General features: G+C 29.7%; 1 protein-coding gene across 7 annotated transcripts in view; it reads left to right on the top strand.

Moving 5' to 3' along the window:
• NfI (Nuclear factor I) overlaps positions 1-18,891 on the top strand; it is a 989,818-nt gene that overhangs the window by 566,162 nt on the left and 404,765 nt on the right. For all 7 annotated transcript variants that reach the window (XM_075362974.1, XM_075362976.1, XM_075362975.1 and 4 more), the window contains one exon: positions 6,779-6,934. In XM_075362974.1, the coding sequence (XP_075219089.1) occupies positions 6,779-6,934 (156 nt within the window). The remainder of the gene's footprint in view (positions 1-6,778; positions 6,935-18,891) is intronic.

Genomic DNA, 18,891 nt, shown 5'->3' with positions numbered 1-18,891 from the left:
TAGACACTTAGTATTGAAGACAGACTGCCTATGAAACAACTTAAGAATCAAAATTCCGCTATTCAGGGTGTCAAGTTTCTATCCGCAGAATAATCCTTTAAGCTAAAGAGCTATTGGTTAAAACCGGGACTGCTATACCTAAATAGAAATGAAGGTGTAAAAACTTTGTTGTTATTATTATGAATAATATAAGATAAAAAACTACAGTTGGCAAAACTACATTGAAAAAAGAGAACTAAACTTAGTGTATTATATTGTAATATATTTACAGGAACTTGAACGAATAATGAAAGGTTTATAATAAAATTTATATTAATAAAAATGTTATAAACATATTTTTTTGTATTAATGTACAATAATTGTATTTTTTCAGACTTTAATTATGTTACTGTGATTTTTATTTTAGTAATTTAATACAGACAGGAAAAAATTGTGTAAGTGTTAAGGAAAAAATTGTATAGGCAGGCCACGTTTGGAATATGTAAACAAATTGTTAGGGATGTAGGATGTAGAGGGTATACTGAAATGAAACGACTAGCACTAGATAGGGAATCTTGGAGAGCTGCATCAAACCAGTCAAATGACTGAAGACAAAAAAAAATACAGACAGTAAAGAAACAGGTCATTTAAGAATCATGAGAGTTATTCAATTACTGGACTGATTTACTGATATCAAAATCTAATCTATGTGCATAGTAGGATTATCGTACCACATCTTTTAAATTATTTTTTTGATAATATAATACCTTATAGAAATTTCATATTTTTTCAGTAAGCAATTAATATTTTATTTTTAATAAAGACCTCATGATAAATTTTATAAATTTTTACTTCATATTAAAATTTATTAAATTTAAAAAAATAATAATTGAGATTATTTTCCATATAAATAATATTTTTTTAGATTAACGATCGTGCGGTCATAAAGGGATACTTGCCATACTTGCAACTTTACCAGTAAATTCAGCTCGATTTTTAAATTCGTTATGAGTGAATTGTTATGCTTTTTGTTTTCCCGCACGTTAGTAAAAGCTTAAATATGTTACGTCTGCTTTGTTTTCTATGACTAATAATCTGTTTTATTATTTTTCTTGTGTGACCAATCTGCATTTTCCTCTATATTTTCCAAACATTATTTTATAACACAGTGTGTCATTATTTTAGAACTTTGCCAATCGTTCGTTTGGCGTACACCTCCTTTTCCTTTGCTGTTAACCCTTTATATTAAATGGAAATATTTTATGCATGAAAAAAGACGTATTAAAATGTTTTATACCGCAGTTTGTATTGCTTGAGTTTATTTAAAAGTAGATAAACGATCCGATTTAACACTGATATCGATCATAAATACTGTTTTTTAAAACATATTTAATGTTGAGAATAAAATCACTCGTAACCTTAATTTACAATAAAATAAATACTTATTACCATTCCTTCAAAGAAGATAAAATAAAGACAAAAATAATAATTCACTAATACATCAACGTTAACCCTAGTTACATTTTAAAGAATATCCTAGACGAAAGATATTTCAATAATTAGTTTTTTTTTATAAATAAAGTTTTTCTTAAAATGTAAAGAAAAGCCAGGAAATTCGGTAGAACGCATTTTTTGTCAGTATTTAAAAAAATGTTACTCGTACCTAAAGTTTTGCAATTTTTACGAATTAGATAAAGAAAAACCCAAGATACTATCATAGAACTTGTAATCTATATATAATATTATAATTAACTTTTAAATTTTTGAATTAAAATTGTTATAAATTTTTCCCGTTTGATTCATATTTTTTTTTAATTAAAATTTACTACAGATGGAGAAATACTTGGGAACATTTTTAAAGGATATTGGTGGAGAACCTAGAGATAATTTTATAAAAGAGGCAAACGTAGTTCTATATTTTAAATAATGTATTTAATGAAGTCTTTCCGTGGGTCTTTTAAAAATTGGTTTAATGCTCTTTAGTATAAACAATGCAAATGATAAATTAGAATTATTAAAGCAGTGGTTCTCAACCTTGTTTGATCGACGACACACTTCACTAAACGTCTACGACATTGCGACACACTTATTTCTCTTCGATTAATAATAATAATAATATGTAGTGTCTAATTCTAAGCATCAGACATCTAGTGTTCATAGACCGATGTTAACACTCAAGTGAACGCATTCTTCTAAATAGAAGCAGCATGTCGAGTGGCGTCAGAGAAAGACAAAGATAAGTGCCTGAAATACCACCTATCTATATCAAAAATCCGATTTAAAAAATATACATTATTGTTTTTCTAAACTCACCACTAAAATTAATCTGAAGTTTCGGTGTGTTTCACCCAGTTTGTCAACACGAGGCCTTGTGGTTGACAGGCCAACAGGCAAATCTCTTCAAGATGTACTAGTCTATTCCTCTGTTTAGATTTCACTATTTTCGTTATAGAAAATGCTGATTCGCACAAGTGTGATGTTGAAAACGGCAGAAAACCTTTTATGTCCCTGTTTGCGGTTGTTGGATACTGACATCGCGCGTAAATTCAAAAAGACTGTACTGAGTATCTAGAAATTTTGTTTTCTCGGTAGAATCGCACGACATGTTTAACAATTCATTTTTTTTTTTTTTTTTCATTAACATGGCATTTTGTATGTTGATCTCACCAAATGTACCAAAAGAAGAAATAGTCTTTTCTAACTTTGAAAAGGACACGGTAGGGAGCTGTTTTGTTATTGAAGTTTGTAACGCATTTAGGTGTTCTTTTATTAACTTCTTCAGGTATTCTTTCTTATTTTGTGTAACATGATTTTCAAATATTTCACCCCACGGGGCTGAGTGACACAGCAGTGTATCGCGACATACTGGTTGGGAACCACTGTGCTAGAGTTATGAAGACTATACCTACATCGCAGTTAAAATTTACAAAATATAAAATTTTGCTGTAAAATTCAACGTAAAATCAGGAAAGTCTTATTATGTCATTATTTTATGAATAATCTAATTTCAAAAGTTTATCTCATAAACAAAGCGTTTCCGTAGATTTTCCCATTTGCACAACAGATAAATTATAATTGAACAACTAAACATCAAACCAATTATCTATGAAATTATTTGTTTTTAGTAGACCTAATCTATTTTATTTCTTAAAATAAATTTGAATTATTGCTCGTAACGTACCGGTGATCATTTGAAAAGTTACCACATTTATTATTCAACTGCTATCAATCCCAACGTAATTTTGTTTACGGCATGTACACCATTCTCGGAGGGAACTTTTTTAAAATTATTTTCAAAGGAGTGAAACCCATCCTCTCCGCTACACCTACACCAACTCAAAAATCTTAAATGGCAATGGTAGCATTTAATTACATAATTGACAACCCGAAAAGAATAATGAATTTTGGTGAAAAGAAAATTAAAATCCGCCCACCAGTTCGCTCGGTAGGTGCAAAAAACCATTTGGGGTAGTGCTTTTTTAAATTTCAGTCCTATAAAAATAACTGTACAATTACGTGATATTATTTAAATCATTTGAAATAATCATAATCTGTGGATTAAAATTGAGAAAATTATTTTTTAAATTACCAACACAAAATTTTGCCCTTAAATGGTTTTTTTTTTACATTTTCAAGGGTTGAAAACGTTTTTTTTTTAATTAAATGATACGATGTAGCTTGTGACACCTCACTAGAATGTCCTTTGAATGAAAATTATTTGATACAAATAAAATAGAAATTGGTTCACTGATATTGAAGTTATGATTAAAAATGTGTTTTTTTTTAATGTTATGTTGTTATAGTGTTACTGAACCAAAGCATTACGTCTGAAATCGTACGTTCTTATATCGTACGTTCTAATATGGATTTTAGGTTTCTCCAGCATTGAAAAAAAGTACCACTAAACACATCCTTATAATATCAGTTAAAGATACGATACCTTCTTTTCTGGTAACATGTTGAAAAATTTATTACCATATAAATTTAATGATTAAATAATTAAATAGAAACTAATTCATAAATGAATAATTGTTAATAAAAAAATTAAGCTTAAATCATTCATTAGTGAATTTTGTTATGAAGGTTCTTAACAGTAAGAGTCCTTAAGAAATAATAAATGAAATACATATTTTTACCTCAATAAAATAAAAGTATCAATTTTTAAATCATCTGTTCAAAATGATTTCCATTTTTCTGTATACAATAACAAAACCTGTTGAAATTCACATCTTACTTTTATTAAAGTTTCTTTAGTTACACCCCTACATGCTCTTACAATTTTATTTTTCAACTCTTGTATGTTAGCACGAATTTCTTCATAAATTATTGATTTTTAATAACCCCACAAAAAAAATGTCCAGCGGTACAAGATCAGCAGATCTTGCCGGCCACTCAACTGTTCCTCTTCTACCTATCCAGTACTCAGGAAATATTAGGTCCAATCATCGAACTGGAAATGAACAGTGAGCAGGTGCTCCATCTTGCTGAAAGTGAATTATGTCTTCGTTAAGTAACATGTTTTCATTGTCATCTAACTGATTTTCTAAGGCATGGACTATTAGTGGGTGAATAACTTCATACAGCAACTGCAAATACTTTTCATTTGCCAAATTCCCATCGATAAATGCTGGACCGATTATGTTATTACCGTAAATCCCAGCCTAAACATTTATTTTTTCACGATGCTGCGTGTTTCCAACATTGAAAACATGAGTATTTACATCGCTCCAATATCGGCAGTTATGTTTATTAACAAAGCCGTTTAGAAAGAAGGTGAATTCGTCAGAAAAACAAATATTTTTTGTAAATACTGGATTGGCATCTATTAATTGAATCATTTCTTCACAGAATTCAATTCTTTTGTCAGCATCATCCTCTTTCAGTTCTTGATGCAGTTGAATTTTATATGAAAAAATTTATTCAATTTTAATGCAATGAAAATAAAAACCATAAGAAACCCCAGTTTGACGGAATATTTTACGAAATGAGCTCTGAGGATTTGATACTACATTTCCCAAGATTTCAACCAAAGTTAATTCGTCTAAAACCTTTTGCCCTGCACGTTTCTTATTCATAACAGATCCCCTTTTTTGGAATGTTTTTACAAGTTTTACAGTGTACAGTGTGAAATATTTGTATTTTTAATGCCATTCATTAAAAGCTTGGGCTGTTCTTCTAGCACATTTATTTTGTTCTCTAATGTAAAAATTAGTTCAGTCCTTTCTTCCAAACTGTAAGTCATTTTAACGAGACAAATTTTCTAAAGACAAAAAGTGAAAGGCCAAACTTTAGAACAATAACACAAACCAAATGCCAATTTTAACTGAAGAACACGGCAATTTAAATAAAATATGATGATGAAATAAGTACAATAAATATTTTTTGCCATTAATTACATAAATATAAAAGAAAACAATTTACAAAAATTTACCATTGAAACTAAGATCTCAATAACTGGTAGAAAATTATAACCTGTTATAACAAGGTAATCAATTTGGAACTTGTTTCCAGCAAAGAAGTAAGTACGTTATTATCGGGTTTTCGTATGTTTAACTGATGTTATAATTTTGTGTTTACTGGTACGTTTTTTCAATGCTGGCGAAACCTAAAACCTGTATTTTTAACAAGAACGGATGATTTTAGACCTAATGCTTTGGGTTAGTAACCCTGTATCATAACATAACTTAAAAAACCACATTTTTAATTATAACTTCAACACCAGTGAACCAACTTCTTTGAACCAATTTTTTTTTCATTCAAAGGGGATTTCAATTAGGTGTCACAAGCTACATCCTCTCATTTAAAAAAAAAATTTTCAATCCTTGAAAATTTAGAAAATATTTAAGGGCAAAATTTTGTGTTGGTAATTTAAAAAAAATAATTTTGACAGTTTTAATCCACAGATTATGATTATTTCAAATGTTTTAAAAAATAATATCACGTAAATTTACAGTTATTTTTATTGGACTGAAATTAAAAAAAAAAAGTACTACTCCACCTGGTTTTTCGCACCTACCGAGCGAAAGGGTGGGTGGATTTTAATTTTATTTTTACCAAAATAAATTATTCTTTTCGGGTTGTCAATTATGTAATCAAATGTTACCATTGTCATTTAAGATTTTTGAGTTGGGGTAGGTGTAGCGGTAAAACCCACCGGGTTGGTCTAGTGGTGAACGCGTCTTCGCAAATCAGCTGATTTCGAAGTCGAAATTTCCAACGTTCAAATCCTAGTAAAGGCTAGTAAATCCTAATAAAGTTACTTTTATACGGATTTGAATACTAGATCGTGGATACCGGTGTTCTTTGGTGGTTGGGTTTCAATTAACCACACATCTCAGGTATGTTCGAACTGAGAATGTACGAGACTATACTTCATTTACACTCATACATATCATCCTCATTCATCCTCTGAAGAATTATCTGAACGGTAGTTACCGGAGGCTAAGCAGGAAAAAGGAGGAGGTGTAGCGGTGAGGGTGGGTTTCATTCCTTTCAAAATAATTTTAAAATGGTTCTCCCCAAGAATGGTGTACATGCCAGCAAAAAAAAAAAAATACGACCTGACTGATAGCTATTGAATAATAAATGAGATAACTTTTCAAATGATTACCTGGTATAATACAAAAATACTGCATAAACTTATTTAAATAATGGGTAAAATTGAAATCCATCGCATGTTTTTACCATTTTAAACAAGAAACTAATCATTCACGTTTTCGTTCTCCCACTTTAAGCAATCGTATATATTCTTATAGATATTTTTAATTTATTTATTTCTTGTTTGTTTCTTTATTTTCAGGATGAATTTCATCCTTTCATCGAGGCACTGTTGCCGCATGTAAAGGCATTTTCCTACACATGGTTCAACCTTCAGGCGGCCAAGAGGAAGTTTTTCAAGAAACACGAAAAACGCATGTCAAACGATGAAGAAAGACACTGCAAAGAGGAGCTTATGGTGAGTAATCTCTTTTGCTACATTAAGCTTAATTTTAAATTTAGCTTTCATTGCTCTCATTCTCTCTCTCTCTCTCTCTCTCTCTCTCTCTCTCTCTCTCTCTGTAAAAAAGGAATTAAAATCCGATTGTTTTACTAATTATTAATTTCTATAATCTTGCTAAACCCTGTTCATCCAAAATTTTATACTTTTCATTTAATGTTAAAAATAAGACATTTTTTAACCAGTAAATTTTCTAATCTGGATTAAAACCTAACTGAATAAAACAGGTTTTACCAGTAACAGTCCCAAAAAGTATTATATATATTTATATGAACTTATTAATTGTCTTTGATTTTATGAAATATACTTTTAAATCATAATATAATTGTTGCTTAACAATAATAAAGGATCAGTAGTTTCTAATAAATAATCAGATCGAAAGATTAAAAACTAACATTCCAAAATAAAAAATTGATGTTTCATCTGTCAAACGACAGACGAGATTAAACGAGTATTTTTAAAACTTATCAATCGTTTACTCAAGTTACATCGTTCATTTATTACAAAGTTATAAAAAAAAAATTAAACAATATCACACCCAACGGTCAAGTATTTCCGTTTAATTTTCTGGCAGAGGTAAAAGCAAATTGTATAAATAAATTGCATCTAATACGTAAATAAAACTACTGCGTATAGCATAAGTATGATCACAGTAAAAACTAAATTTAAAAAATCGTATTGTGTAGTAGAAAAAATAGTAATATAATACCTAATCTTTGGTAGAGTGCGTTCACAGTTATGCCTGTATTTTTTTCTTATAATTTTAACCATTTCAAACTAAAATGCTGGTCGTTCATCGAATCTTACCGTTCTCATTCATTTCCAGTTAAAGAATAGGAAAAGTATTACAAACCTGTTAGCTTGTTGTTCAACAGGAAGTTGATACGAATAAAAATATATATTCGTTACATATATATACAAAATATATAAGAATATAATCTAGGAAAGAGACATATAAAATCGTTCTAATTATATGTGTAAGAAATTATTACCGACTCTGTCATGTACAAAGCAATAAATTAACACGTTAATACCGTGTATAAATTTTTATAAAACGGATAGTAAAAAAATAATTTTCATAATTTTAATTGAGTACGTCAATATTTAATTGAGAATATCGGCATAAATAGACGTATTCATTTACCGTGATTATAAACTATTCACGTTATAGGCGTGTAAAAGAGTCAGCATAAGAACGGTGTGCGTTATCTCTTCCGGTAGTACGACCTTGAAACTAGATTGCTTTGCCGACACACGGCAAAGCGATCACGCATTTATATATCGAGTACATAATCCTGTAGCCACGGAACACGTGCAACAAATACAGAGATAAGAAACTGAGTCGGCATGCTGGAGCCAGAAACGAAATAGAATCTTTGGGTGTGACCGTATACAGTGTTCTGTTCGGCTAAATTTCGATTTGCCAGCCAGCAGCCTTCTCTTTTTAGAGAATTATATACCATCTGAATTACATAATTAAATATAACGCTACACTTAAAGAATCTAGATATTCACACTTTCTTATAATAAATAACGCACGTTTTAGAAAGATCTTTACGGATTAATAAATAACTTTATAAGATACGATTAAAGAATGAAATTGTTTATTATTATTTTGTTAAAAACCAATAAACATCTGGAAATAACATTCAGCCCGTTAATTTACTTTTCTTTTTTTGATTAGCCTATATTTAATCGTGATTCTTTAAACAGTAATATATTTTCAGGGTGGTATTTACGTACCTTATTTAATGCTGATTAAGGATAGTGTTTGATTTGATATTTTCATCTGTTACATAAATAAAAACTAAGGAGCGGGTTTTAATAACTACTTTCAGATATCTCAAAAAATCAACCACTTTTATCTCCTGAAATCAATCTACATTTCCGGTGTAACTATTTTATAAACACTAGCTTCGAAACTGCTACTAAAACCCAACCGTTAAAGGAAACCTGTCATATGAAATTTCCATTTTCAGAATTTTAGAAGATGTATACAGAACCTTATAATAATATTAAGTAATTACGTAATTTAAAACTAACAGGTTGCGGGTGGTTTAGTGAAAGTGGATTCTAATTAAAGGATCACCGTTCAAAAATTAAGATTTGTAACGTAACTGACGATTATATCAACTTTAATTCATTTTTTTTTCTTTACGAAGGACAAGTCAGTAGTTTAGCGCGTGGTTAACCTAAATTATCGTCGGTATTCGTCATGTTGAATACCACTGAGTAGGCTGTGAAATTAGTTCAACCTATTGAATTCTGGTATCATCAGAAAAAATGTTTAGTTCAGGGATCAACTTAAATAAAAGGTATTGATTAATCAGTTAGCGATCTTATTAAAGATTTATCGGTCCCAAGTCATTTACAAAGTATTTCCAGCTACTGTAAGGTTCAATATCCCTAATAAATTTTGTAGTTTTCATTTTTACGTTTTAAAATTTTTCAAAAACTTATCCGTAACTTCTTAAAATCTCAAGGAGTTCCCGGAGGTTTTAGTTTGGCCTTCAAAAATTTTTTTCTGAGGATATAAGTGGGTTTTACGATTAAACCGATTGAATTTTTTCCAGATTGGTAACCTGCCGTCGTTCCTAGAATCAGCGTTTCATTCAAATCAAATTTGATGAAATTAACGATAAGTAAATCTCAGATATATTTAGAGTTGTGAAAAAATGTCTACAGGCATTATTTTTTAGCAATAGTAAAACTGACTAAATCTTTACCCGCTTGAGAGTGTACATTTATAGAGGACATAAAAGCGGTTTAAAATCGTAGACAAGAGATTAATTTAATTATAATACTACTATTTCCTGGGTTAATAACGTACATTAAATCTAAATTAATTAAATGAGATTCTTTTATTCACATAAAGGAAGATTTATGATGTTAAAGCACTCATATTTCTCAAGTAAAAAAAAAATGTTCTACGAAGAGAAGGCGAACCGAAACTGACGGTATAATATAAACGTGTTATATTATTTTATTTTCACAGTTTAGCCCGGTAAACTAAAGCGATAGTCAAGATCCGTCTACATGTATATCACAAATCGCTATCATCTTTCTGTTGTAGGGGACGAGAAACCGTGTATCATCCAAACGTATTATTACCGGGTAAATCTGTAGGAATGATGATACGAGTTAATAAAATATGTAATAATTTATTTTAATCGTATTACCGCATGGTGAACGGAAAGCTCACCGTCTGGAGAAGATAAATACATCTTGTCTTTGTTTAGGTGAATTTATTTTGTTTAAAGTTTGAAAATACTGTCATCCATAAAAGCAAACCTCATTTTAGGCTTTGGATTAAGTTTAAGGAAGCTAAACATGCGGTAATAGGGGAAGAGGATTTAAAAACCTCATTGAAATAAATATGGCATAGATACACAACGATGTTAGCGCTCGGGTTGTTTACCAAATTCATTTTAACGGTTGATGTGCTAATAAGTACAACGTTATAAGAGGTCATGTAGATTAGGTCTAACGGAATTTAAATCCTTATATTTCATTCCTGTAACTTATTTTATTTTATTTCTTCTAATAGAGGATGTATCTGAAAATACGCAAGAATGAAGTCTGCTTGGCTTTCCTTCATAAATACCACTTGTCACAGTTTCATAAACGAAACTTATACAAATTTCACACACAAAACCTACTACAATCATTTCTTCCAAAATTTTTCTAATGTACAGTTGAATTAACCCGTTTAATTTCGTATGAAATACCTTTTTGGCGTTTTTCGTTGTAATTTATTAGAGCGATTAAAAAAAATTCGTAAATCTAATTAACCTTTGCAGACATTATTCAAATTATAGGAGTACGGTTAAGTTATGGTGGTTTTTTTTATAGTATTGCAAAAATATGTAAAAATATATAGCCTGCTCTGCGGCATTTTTATAAATTATGTGAAGGAAATGTTCCTTTGTGTTCTTAATAGCCTATACATTACAAGAGAGCTCCGCCCTCCTGCCTTTTAGCTGTTTACCCTTTGGCCATCGGCCTCTTTTCGACTTTTTGGTGATTTGTACAAACTAACAGACGATTTTCTTCTACTATTTAAATATTATATTACACAATACATGTCGTATGTATTAATTAGCGACACGTATGTATTCATTTATACTGACTTATATTATTCCGTATTAATACTTATATGTACAGCATTGAATAATCATCTGATTAAAAAACAAAAATGATATTAATATTTTTATTTAATTATTATGAAATTAAAAACTAGAAAACAAATCCGTGCTTGGTGATACCCGGATGCGTTGATCTAATGAAATTAACAATGTGCCATTGTTAATGGAGTAACGGTAACAAAGTATTGAAATGTTAAAATCTATTCTATTCTTTTACTTTGTCTGTTATAATTTTCTTTTTTTCAATAAAATGTCAGGTCAATTAAAAACGTGTTACTGCATCTAGTGACCGCATTTTAAATGTGGTTAATAGAGAAAGAATTAAGATGGGCTTTAAAGTTTTGAGTGAAATTTAAATAAGTTGAAATTGTACGGGCATATGAGCCAAATAAATGAGATGGCCCATTATATAGTTTATGGAATCGGGTACGTAATAGGAAACAGAAGCGGGAAAGATCACCAAAGCATCGGAGAATGGAGTTAGCGATGCGATGAATAGGCAACACCTCAACGTAGAAATGTATGGGGTTTCGCAATTATAACTATATAAAAACGTGAAAAACATTATTTGAGTTTAGTATTTCCCTCCACTGAAGCCCAATAATGTAGATCAGCGTTCCTAAAAATTTTTAGCTGTAAAAAAAACATTCGGTTACCTCTACGAGGTAGTTCATGTTTAGGAAAATAAATAAATCATTTTTAAACCAGAAAATTTTTGATAAATTATTTTTTAGCAAAAAAATTGCTTGTATGAATTCCTATATAAAAATGGAAAACATATTCTCGAACTTGAGCTTTTGGCATTTATTGAACTGACAGTAGGCTTACATTTCCGGTTGTATTTATAAATTTAACTTAAAATGGATAAAAGAAAATACCCAGTAAGTCCATAAAAGTTAACTAATAAAAGATATAAAATAGTGTTTTTTTTCTAGTTTTTTATAAAAGAAAAGGCAACGTGCGTTGAACGTAAAAATACGAAAAAATTAAACTCTTTTGTGTGACTTGAAAAGCTACAGATTTCTGATTTACAAAACCGCTTCTGGTATTTATTTTATAAACCACCGTTTTTCCTTGTATTGAAAAAATAAATTTTAATTGATAAATTTTGGGATCAAATATTTCTGGACCGGTTTTATTTTATACCGGGCGAAACGTGTTCCTAATCCAAATCTATCACTACAGTAGCTCTTGCGTATTCCTTATTAAAATTCATAAAAAATAAGTCTCCAATTAATTTAAATGTTAATTTATTTTACTTTCAAATTCATCTGTTTTTGTTAATATTAATGTACGCTGTTTGTTTATATTTATTTATTTTCTGTTTACGTAAGTAAATTTTAATAAAAACCCATTAGACTACGAATGAATTCATTAAAAATTAAATAAGAACTGGTTTAATTGGACGAATAAAAATTTTGTTTATTGCCACAAGTTCAAACAAGATGTACATACCGAAGAATTTTTTTTGTTTTGTTGTTTACCCAGATTATGATAAGAAATTAGAGAAGAATTTTTCTTGCAAAAAGACAGTATAAACCATTAAACACAAAGCTTATTAATGTATTTTAAAAAAAAATTGGCTGTTAAGTTTCCTTTCGTATAATCTAATATATAGTGGTGACCTGATTTATTAAAATAGGGTCACACAAATGTCTCTTAAACGCGATTCAACGTATACGTTTTTGTAGCAACAACGTTATTATATTAGATTAATCTTCGGTATTTTTAGGCCTGTGTCTGGGATCGACCGTGTGGACACGTGCGTATTATTTCTTCTAAGATTATATTCTGCACAAACTTAATAAAAACTCCTGTTCTAGGATCCACACCTCATCGCCTCAGATTAATTGTATTTAACATTTTCAACTTTTTTTTTTCTAATAAGGATTTTAAAAGGAATATATTTTTATTTATAATCCTGGATCCTTGTTAAATTTGACGAAAATTTAAACGGTACGATAAACTACTTTACTTTCTTTATGCTTAAATACACGCAGGCGAAAACATATACGTATATACAGATGAAAGAGAAAAAGTGTTTAGCTTAATCGTTTATATTTATTCTCACTATTTTCATTCAAGATGTGACAAAGATTTTCAGCGACTCCAAAGCTGCAGCTAATTTATTTCAATTACCAAATATTTTTCCACATTCTGTAATAAGCCATAATCTTTATAAATAAAATTATGTTATTAAGTTAAAGTACGTTGTTATTTTATAAAGTCGATCGAAATTATGGATTTTTAAATTAACTTATTTTTTAGGCCGGTAGTATTACATATATGGCTTTTATCGGTTTCGTAAATAAAAGCGACAAGCGATTGTTTCAGAATACCCTTGCTGAAAAACTATTTAAAGAGATTACAGTTTCTACTACATCGATGCCTGTAACAAAATGAGTTACAAGTTACCAACAGTTTTCTAAAAACCAACAACCATCGGCTTGTTCGTGTATCGTTGCGATTTACGCGATATCGAAGGATGCAATGGTTAATATTGTCGTTTGTACACGAGCTGCTTGCGTAGTAATTTGTGTAAAAGTCCCACTCGATTGTCATTGTCTTCGTGGATTTATAAACGGAGTTTATCCGTAGGCTGTGAACTATCGGACAAACGAGCGAGCTGGAACTTATTTTCTCCTATTTCAGTCGAGAAAATGTTGGCGAGGCAATAACAACGAAGAAATACAAATATAAAATCGTCGGAGATTTACGGTCGCTCGTGTTGAATGAGGTAAGAAATAAGGTTTAATGTTGTAATGAGCGGCTGTGGAGCTTGTAAGTGCAAGGAGTTCGCTTCAATCGCCGTCACCGAACAAACACAACCCGGTTCGTCGATCGGTGTACATTACAACCGGCGGGGAAGAGGGGATACACACAGTCACGGCTGGCCAGAAAGAATCCAATTACAAAGTGCATTCGGTATCTGGGCGCGCGCAAACAAAAAACAAGCCCTTCCTACCCTTTTTCTTGTATTCTTTAAATTTACTCCCGTATCCGACTGTAAATACTGTATAAACGCCAACTTGTTGGTCTGTTGGGCTAACTCTGCTCAACGATGTCCTAGCCGTGTGGTTATTAGAGTTACGTTAAAACATCCTCACGTTTATGCTCATCGTATATCTTACACTCAACCTAAATTATTATCACCCGTCTTTTTTATATAGTCGACATATCTGATTCTTTGAAACACATCTTCTTTTTTAATAAGTTTTCTAACGACAGTCGTTAATTAATACTGTTGAAAAGACTCTTTTAAACCTATCATTAATTGGTGGTACAAAATACTACTTATTAAAACACGAATACTACTTATTGTAACTACAAAAGACAGTGAATAAAAAACGAACATTTTTTATTTATTTGAAATAAATTTCAAAGCGTCAAATACAATAATGAAAATAATAATCCAACCACAAAAAAAATCACTTAAAATTTAATTTAAGTAATACATAATGGAAAATATAAAATCAGAAAAGTCGAAACATAGATTTCCTCAAAGAATAAAAGAATAATATGAAGGGGTACAAAAAACCTTTAAAAAAAACTTTATTTGCTTTAAAATTCTTCAGAAGATAATACTAATATTTATTTACTTCTCATTTCAAAATAAAAAATTTTAAATGCAATAGTATTATGGAAACCTGGAAAATACGTTTTTACAGTTTTCATATGGAGATTGTCAGTTCCAATGAAATTACATAGAGATGTGGATTTTTTTATCTATTGGCTTATCTGTTGTGACTGTTACGTAAGTTAACATTATTTTGTAATAGACCAATTCTGAAATGGGAATTTTTTTTTAATTACTGTAGATTTGTCCAAAATAAAAATTTACAGAAAATTTAATAAAAAAATTTAAATGTTATAATAAATATCAATATTTTAAATCAAGTCTTATAAATATATAATAGTGTGTTTGTGTTTTATGGATTAAGTTGTCGCCTGTATGGTGGTGATATTCATTAGTAAATGCCTGGTGATTAGTGGATCCTGTCGGCATTCCGTGATTTATTTTTCAATAATTTTTAGGTTAAAAGGGTTTTTACCAGAATTTAATGGTAGAAATTTAAAGATATATCACTTTTTTTGCCAGCTAAACTTATGATATGAAGTGGTATTGTAAAGTACTGAGGATAACCGCAGATGAGAATGCTCAAACCACTGTTTGAGCATTCTCATCTGCGGGTATCCTGAGTTATAAATAGTTTTAAGTTTCTCTTCACGATGAAAAATCAGATGAAGTGCTATGAGAAAAGTGCACTGAGAAATAAATTTTGACAATCCTTATAAAACTTAATTATTTATACTTTATTTTTGTTTTTTTAATACATTTTTAAGGAATCTATGATTAATTAAATAAAAAATAAATAATAATAATAAGGTTTTTGAAAAATAATACAACCTCCAAAAACCTCCGCAATAAAGATAATATTTTTAATTATTCTTTAAATTTGTATAAATACCAAGTTAAAAACAACTATCAACTAGTTAGTAAACTTTAATTTAAAAAACACAAATGTTAAAAATTCTGTATCTTGATAAAAATAAAGAAAAAAGGCAGAGATACAATGACGTAAAGAGACTGAAATCGAGCATGGGGTAAGACTACCTGGAACGTGGGAATAAATATTACCTTTTAGCAACTCCTCAATACTGTCTTCCAGCCATCACTATAAAGTTGGATTGTAATTGATAACATATTCTTGGCGATCCATACCGATCCTAGCAACCCATAGATGTAATAGGGTACTAGTACACTTATTACTAAAAAAAAAAAAGAAGCCATTTGATGTCTGGAGAGTTCCAAAATATTATAATCAGTCAATAAATCAAGTTTATCCAAGGTTTTCGTTTAAATTTTTCAGAAAAAATACTTTGAATATTAGAATGACATTAGATTATATATTATCATGCGATTTAAAAAAACAGTAGTAAGGAATGATGTTGATAAAAAAAATAAAAATATTATCAAAGTTTTTTTAAGGAATCGTAAATTTTCGTTAAAAATGTTTTCCATTAAAATTATATATTAAAAAATGTAAAGTAGAATCACTGAATGAAACACCCAAATAAAAAATAAATAATAGAAATTGTTGTCCGTTTGGAAAATAATAAGGCTTTAATATATCTAATAAAACCCACATACGGATCGATTTCAGAACTTTCTTGTGTTTATTTTTTTTTTATATCTTGTGTGACTACTTATGTGTAATGAAAAGACCGAACTTTAATAATTTTACTTTATCTAAAACATTTCTTCTTTTCTGTTTGTAAAACCCGTTTAATTTTATAAATTGCAAACAGTATTTTTCTAGGTTAAAAAATTCAGCTGCAGAGAATATACAGTACTAGCGTAAAATTACATATTCCCTTAAATTTTTAACTCATTGATTTTCTCGATGAAGAATAAAACATAAATTTGAGTTATTACAAACAGAAATACCGGTATCATAATTGTATATCTAAAAAAAAAAAAATATGAATTCCCGATACTAAATTGTTTGAAATTATTTAAAAATAAACGATTTATTACATTAAATAATACTACATGATTCGATTTTTTCTGTGTTGTACACATTTAAAAATTGTAGTAACTCATAATATTTATTAAAATGTTAAAAAACCTGCTGACCCCGCCTTGAACCGCCGACCTCAAAACCGGTAGGCGACTTGCAATCCACTGTAGGATTAAACTGACACCGACAAAAACGCGTCGATATAAAGCTATTTGATACATGAAAGTCATTCATACAAACATACATAATGTACGTATTTCAATTTGTTTTTTTCTGTTAAAGTAATTTATAGAATTTCATTAAAAAATTCGGTAGTCGATAAAATTATTTCAAAATATCCAAATAATTTTGTAAGGAAATTACAATATGAATTATTTATATTTATTATAGTAAGTAAGCATGTTTTCCTACTTCAAAAAAAATCTATTATGGCGGAAGATCATATTACATCAAAGTAGAAAAATGTGTTTTTATAGCGTTCACATTACAGGCTAATTAAGGAAGTAATCAAAATCAGGCTAGCACAGATCAGGAAAAATTTCAGGAATAATCTCTATAAATATTATTAAAAAAAAATATGAAATCAAGGGAAACTCTCTCGCGTGTGAGTTATAAACGGTTTAGTTCAGTCCATTACATTCGTTCTCTACACAATTTCTTGGATGCAAAGTTGATTTCTTTTATGATGTACACACTCAGGTTTCCTGAAGGAAACTCTCTTAAGTTGCTTTAACATAAGTAAGTGTTTTTGCTTAATATCATCAGAATATATAAACAGAATATCAATTATTATTAATGTGCTTCTCCATCCTGGGTAAAAATTCCCTGATTTCCAGGAATGATTCCATCTGCTTACGGTGCCTTAAACTTCTACTAGAATAACTTTTTTCTTTATTACTGTGATTTCTCTGTAACACCTTCTGTGGACCCTCCAAATTACTATTGGTTTTATAAAACTTTTTTATGGTGAAAGCACACTGCTGACCCTTCCGCTGCTCCATGATAACTGAGTGGCAAAGTTGCCTTTGCATAAAGCAGTGCTGCCAACAGTACATGGCTGCCACTACGCATCAAAATTTCCCGTTTTTTGTGTTACCTGTATATACTTTTCTTTTTCCTGTTTAGCCTCCGGTAACTACCGTATAGATAATTCTTCAGAGGATGAATGAGGATGATATGTATGAGTGTGTAAATGAAGTGTAGTCTTGTACATTCTCAGTTCGACCGTTCCTGAGATGTGTGGTTAATTGAAACCCAACCACCAAAAGAACACCGGTATCCACGATCTAGTATTCAAATCCATGTAAAAATATCTGGCTTTACTAGGACTTGAACGCTGTAACTCTCGACTTTCCAAATCAGCTGATTTGGGAAGACGCGTTAACCACTAGACCAACCCGGTGGGTTAACCTGTATATACTACTTTCTCACCAATTTACCCTATTTTTTTTATCCGTCTACTCTATTTTGAGTTCAGCAAGTACAACAGTGCGTCTTCATTTTGATCTGTCGGTGGGTGATTAACTGGAGCCCTGATCAGCGGATTCACATAATGTAAAGCGAACCTTGTAATCTCTCATAAAATATAATATATTTGAAACGTGAAAAAAGGGAATGCTGCAGAGGAAAATTGTAATATTTTTAAAAGTGTTATAGTAAAATTATATTATATTATTATAGTAACTACAAAATGAAGATTTTAAGATTAATCTATGAATAAAAGAATTTTATCATTTTAGTTAACATAATATATTATTTTTGAATTATTTATTATTTTATAGATTTATTCTTTGACGAAGTTTAAATTCTAATCCTGTTGTTAATAGTCTATCAAAGTTTGATCCTAGAATCTGAATATAATTACATATAAAAATAAACTACTACCTTCTTACGTCTTATTTTCTTTATTTTCTCTACATTAAGCGCTTTCGCAGAGATCTCTGCTTCATCAGAACAGTTGAATATGGAAATGTCTACTTAAAAACGTAGTTAAAAAATTAAATATATAGAGGTAGCCAAACATCTGTAATAAAATATTATTTAAAACAAAAGCCATATTAGTGAACAGTGTTTAATATTTTTAAATCAAAATTTCTATATTTATAGTTATGACGAAACAGAGATCTGTGCGAAAGCGATTAACGTAGAGAAAAATAAAAAATGAGTTAAGTAAGTAAAAAAATTATTTTTATATCATTCTGTTGTACTCTGAAGAAAAGAGATGTAACTAAAGATCCCATTCTAAATC

The sequence above is a fragment of the Lycorma delicatula genome, chromosome 4, assembly GCF_047948215.1.
Source record: "Lycorma delicatula isolate Av1 chromosome 4, ASM4794821v1, whole genome shotgun sequence".
Classification (NCBI taxonomy): Eukaryota; Metazoa; Arthropoda; class Insecta; order Hemiptera; family Fulgoridae; genus Lycorma; species Lycorma delicatula.
Note: the sequence above shows the minus strand (reverse complement) of the source record. Positions and strands in the feature narration are given on the sequence as shown.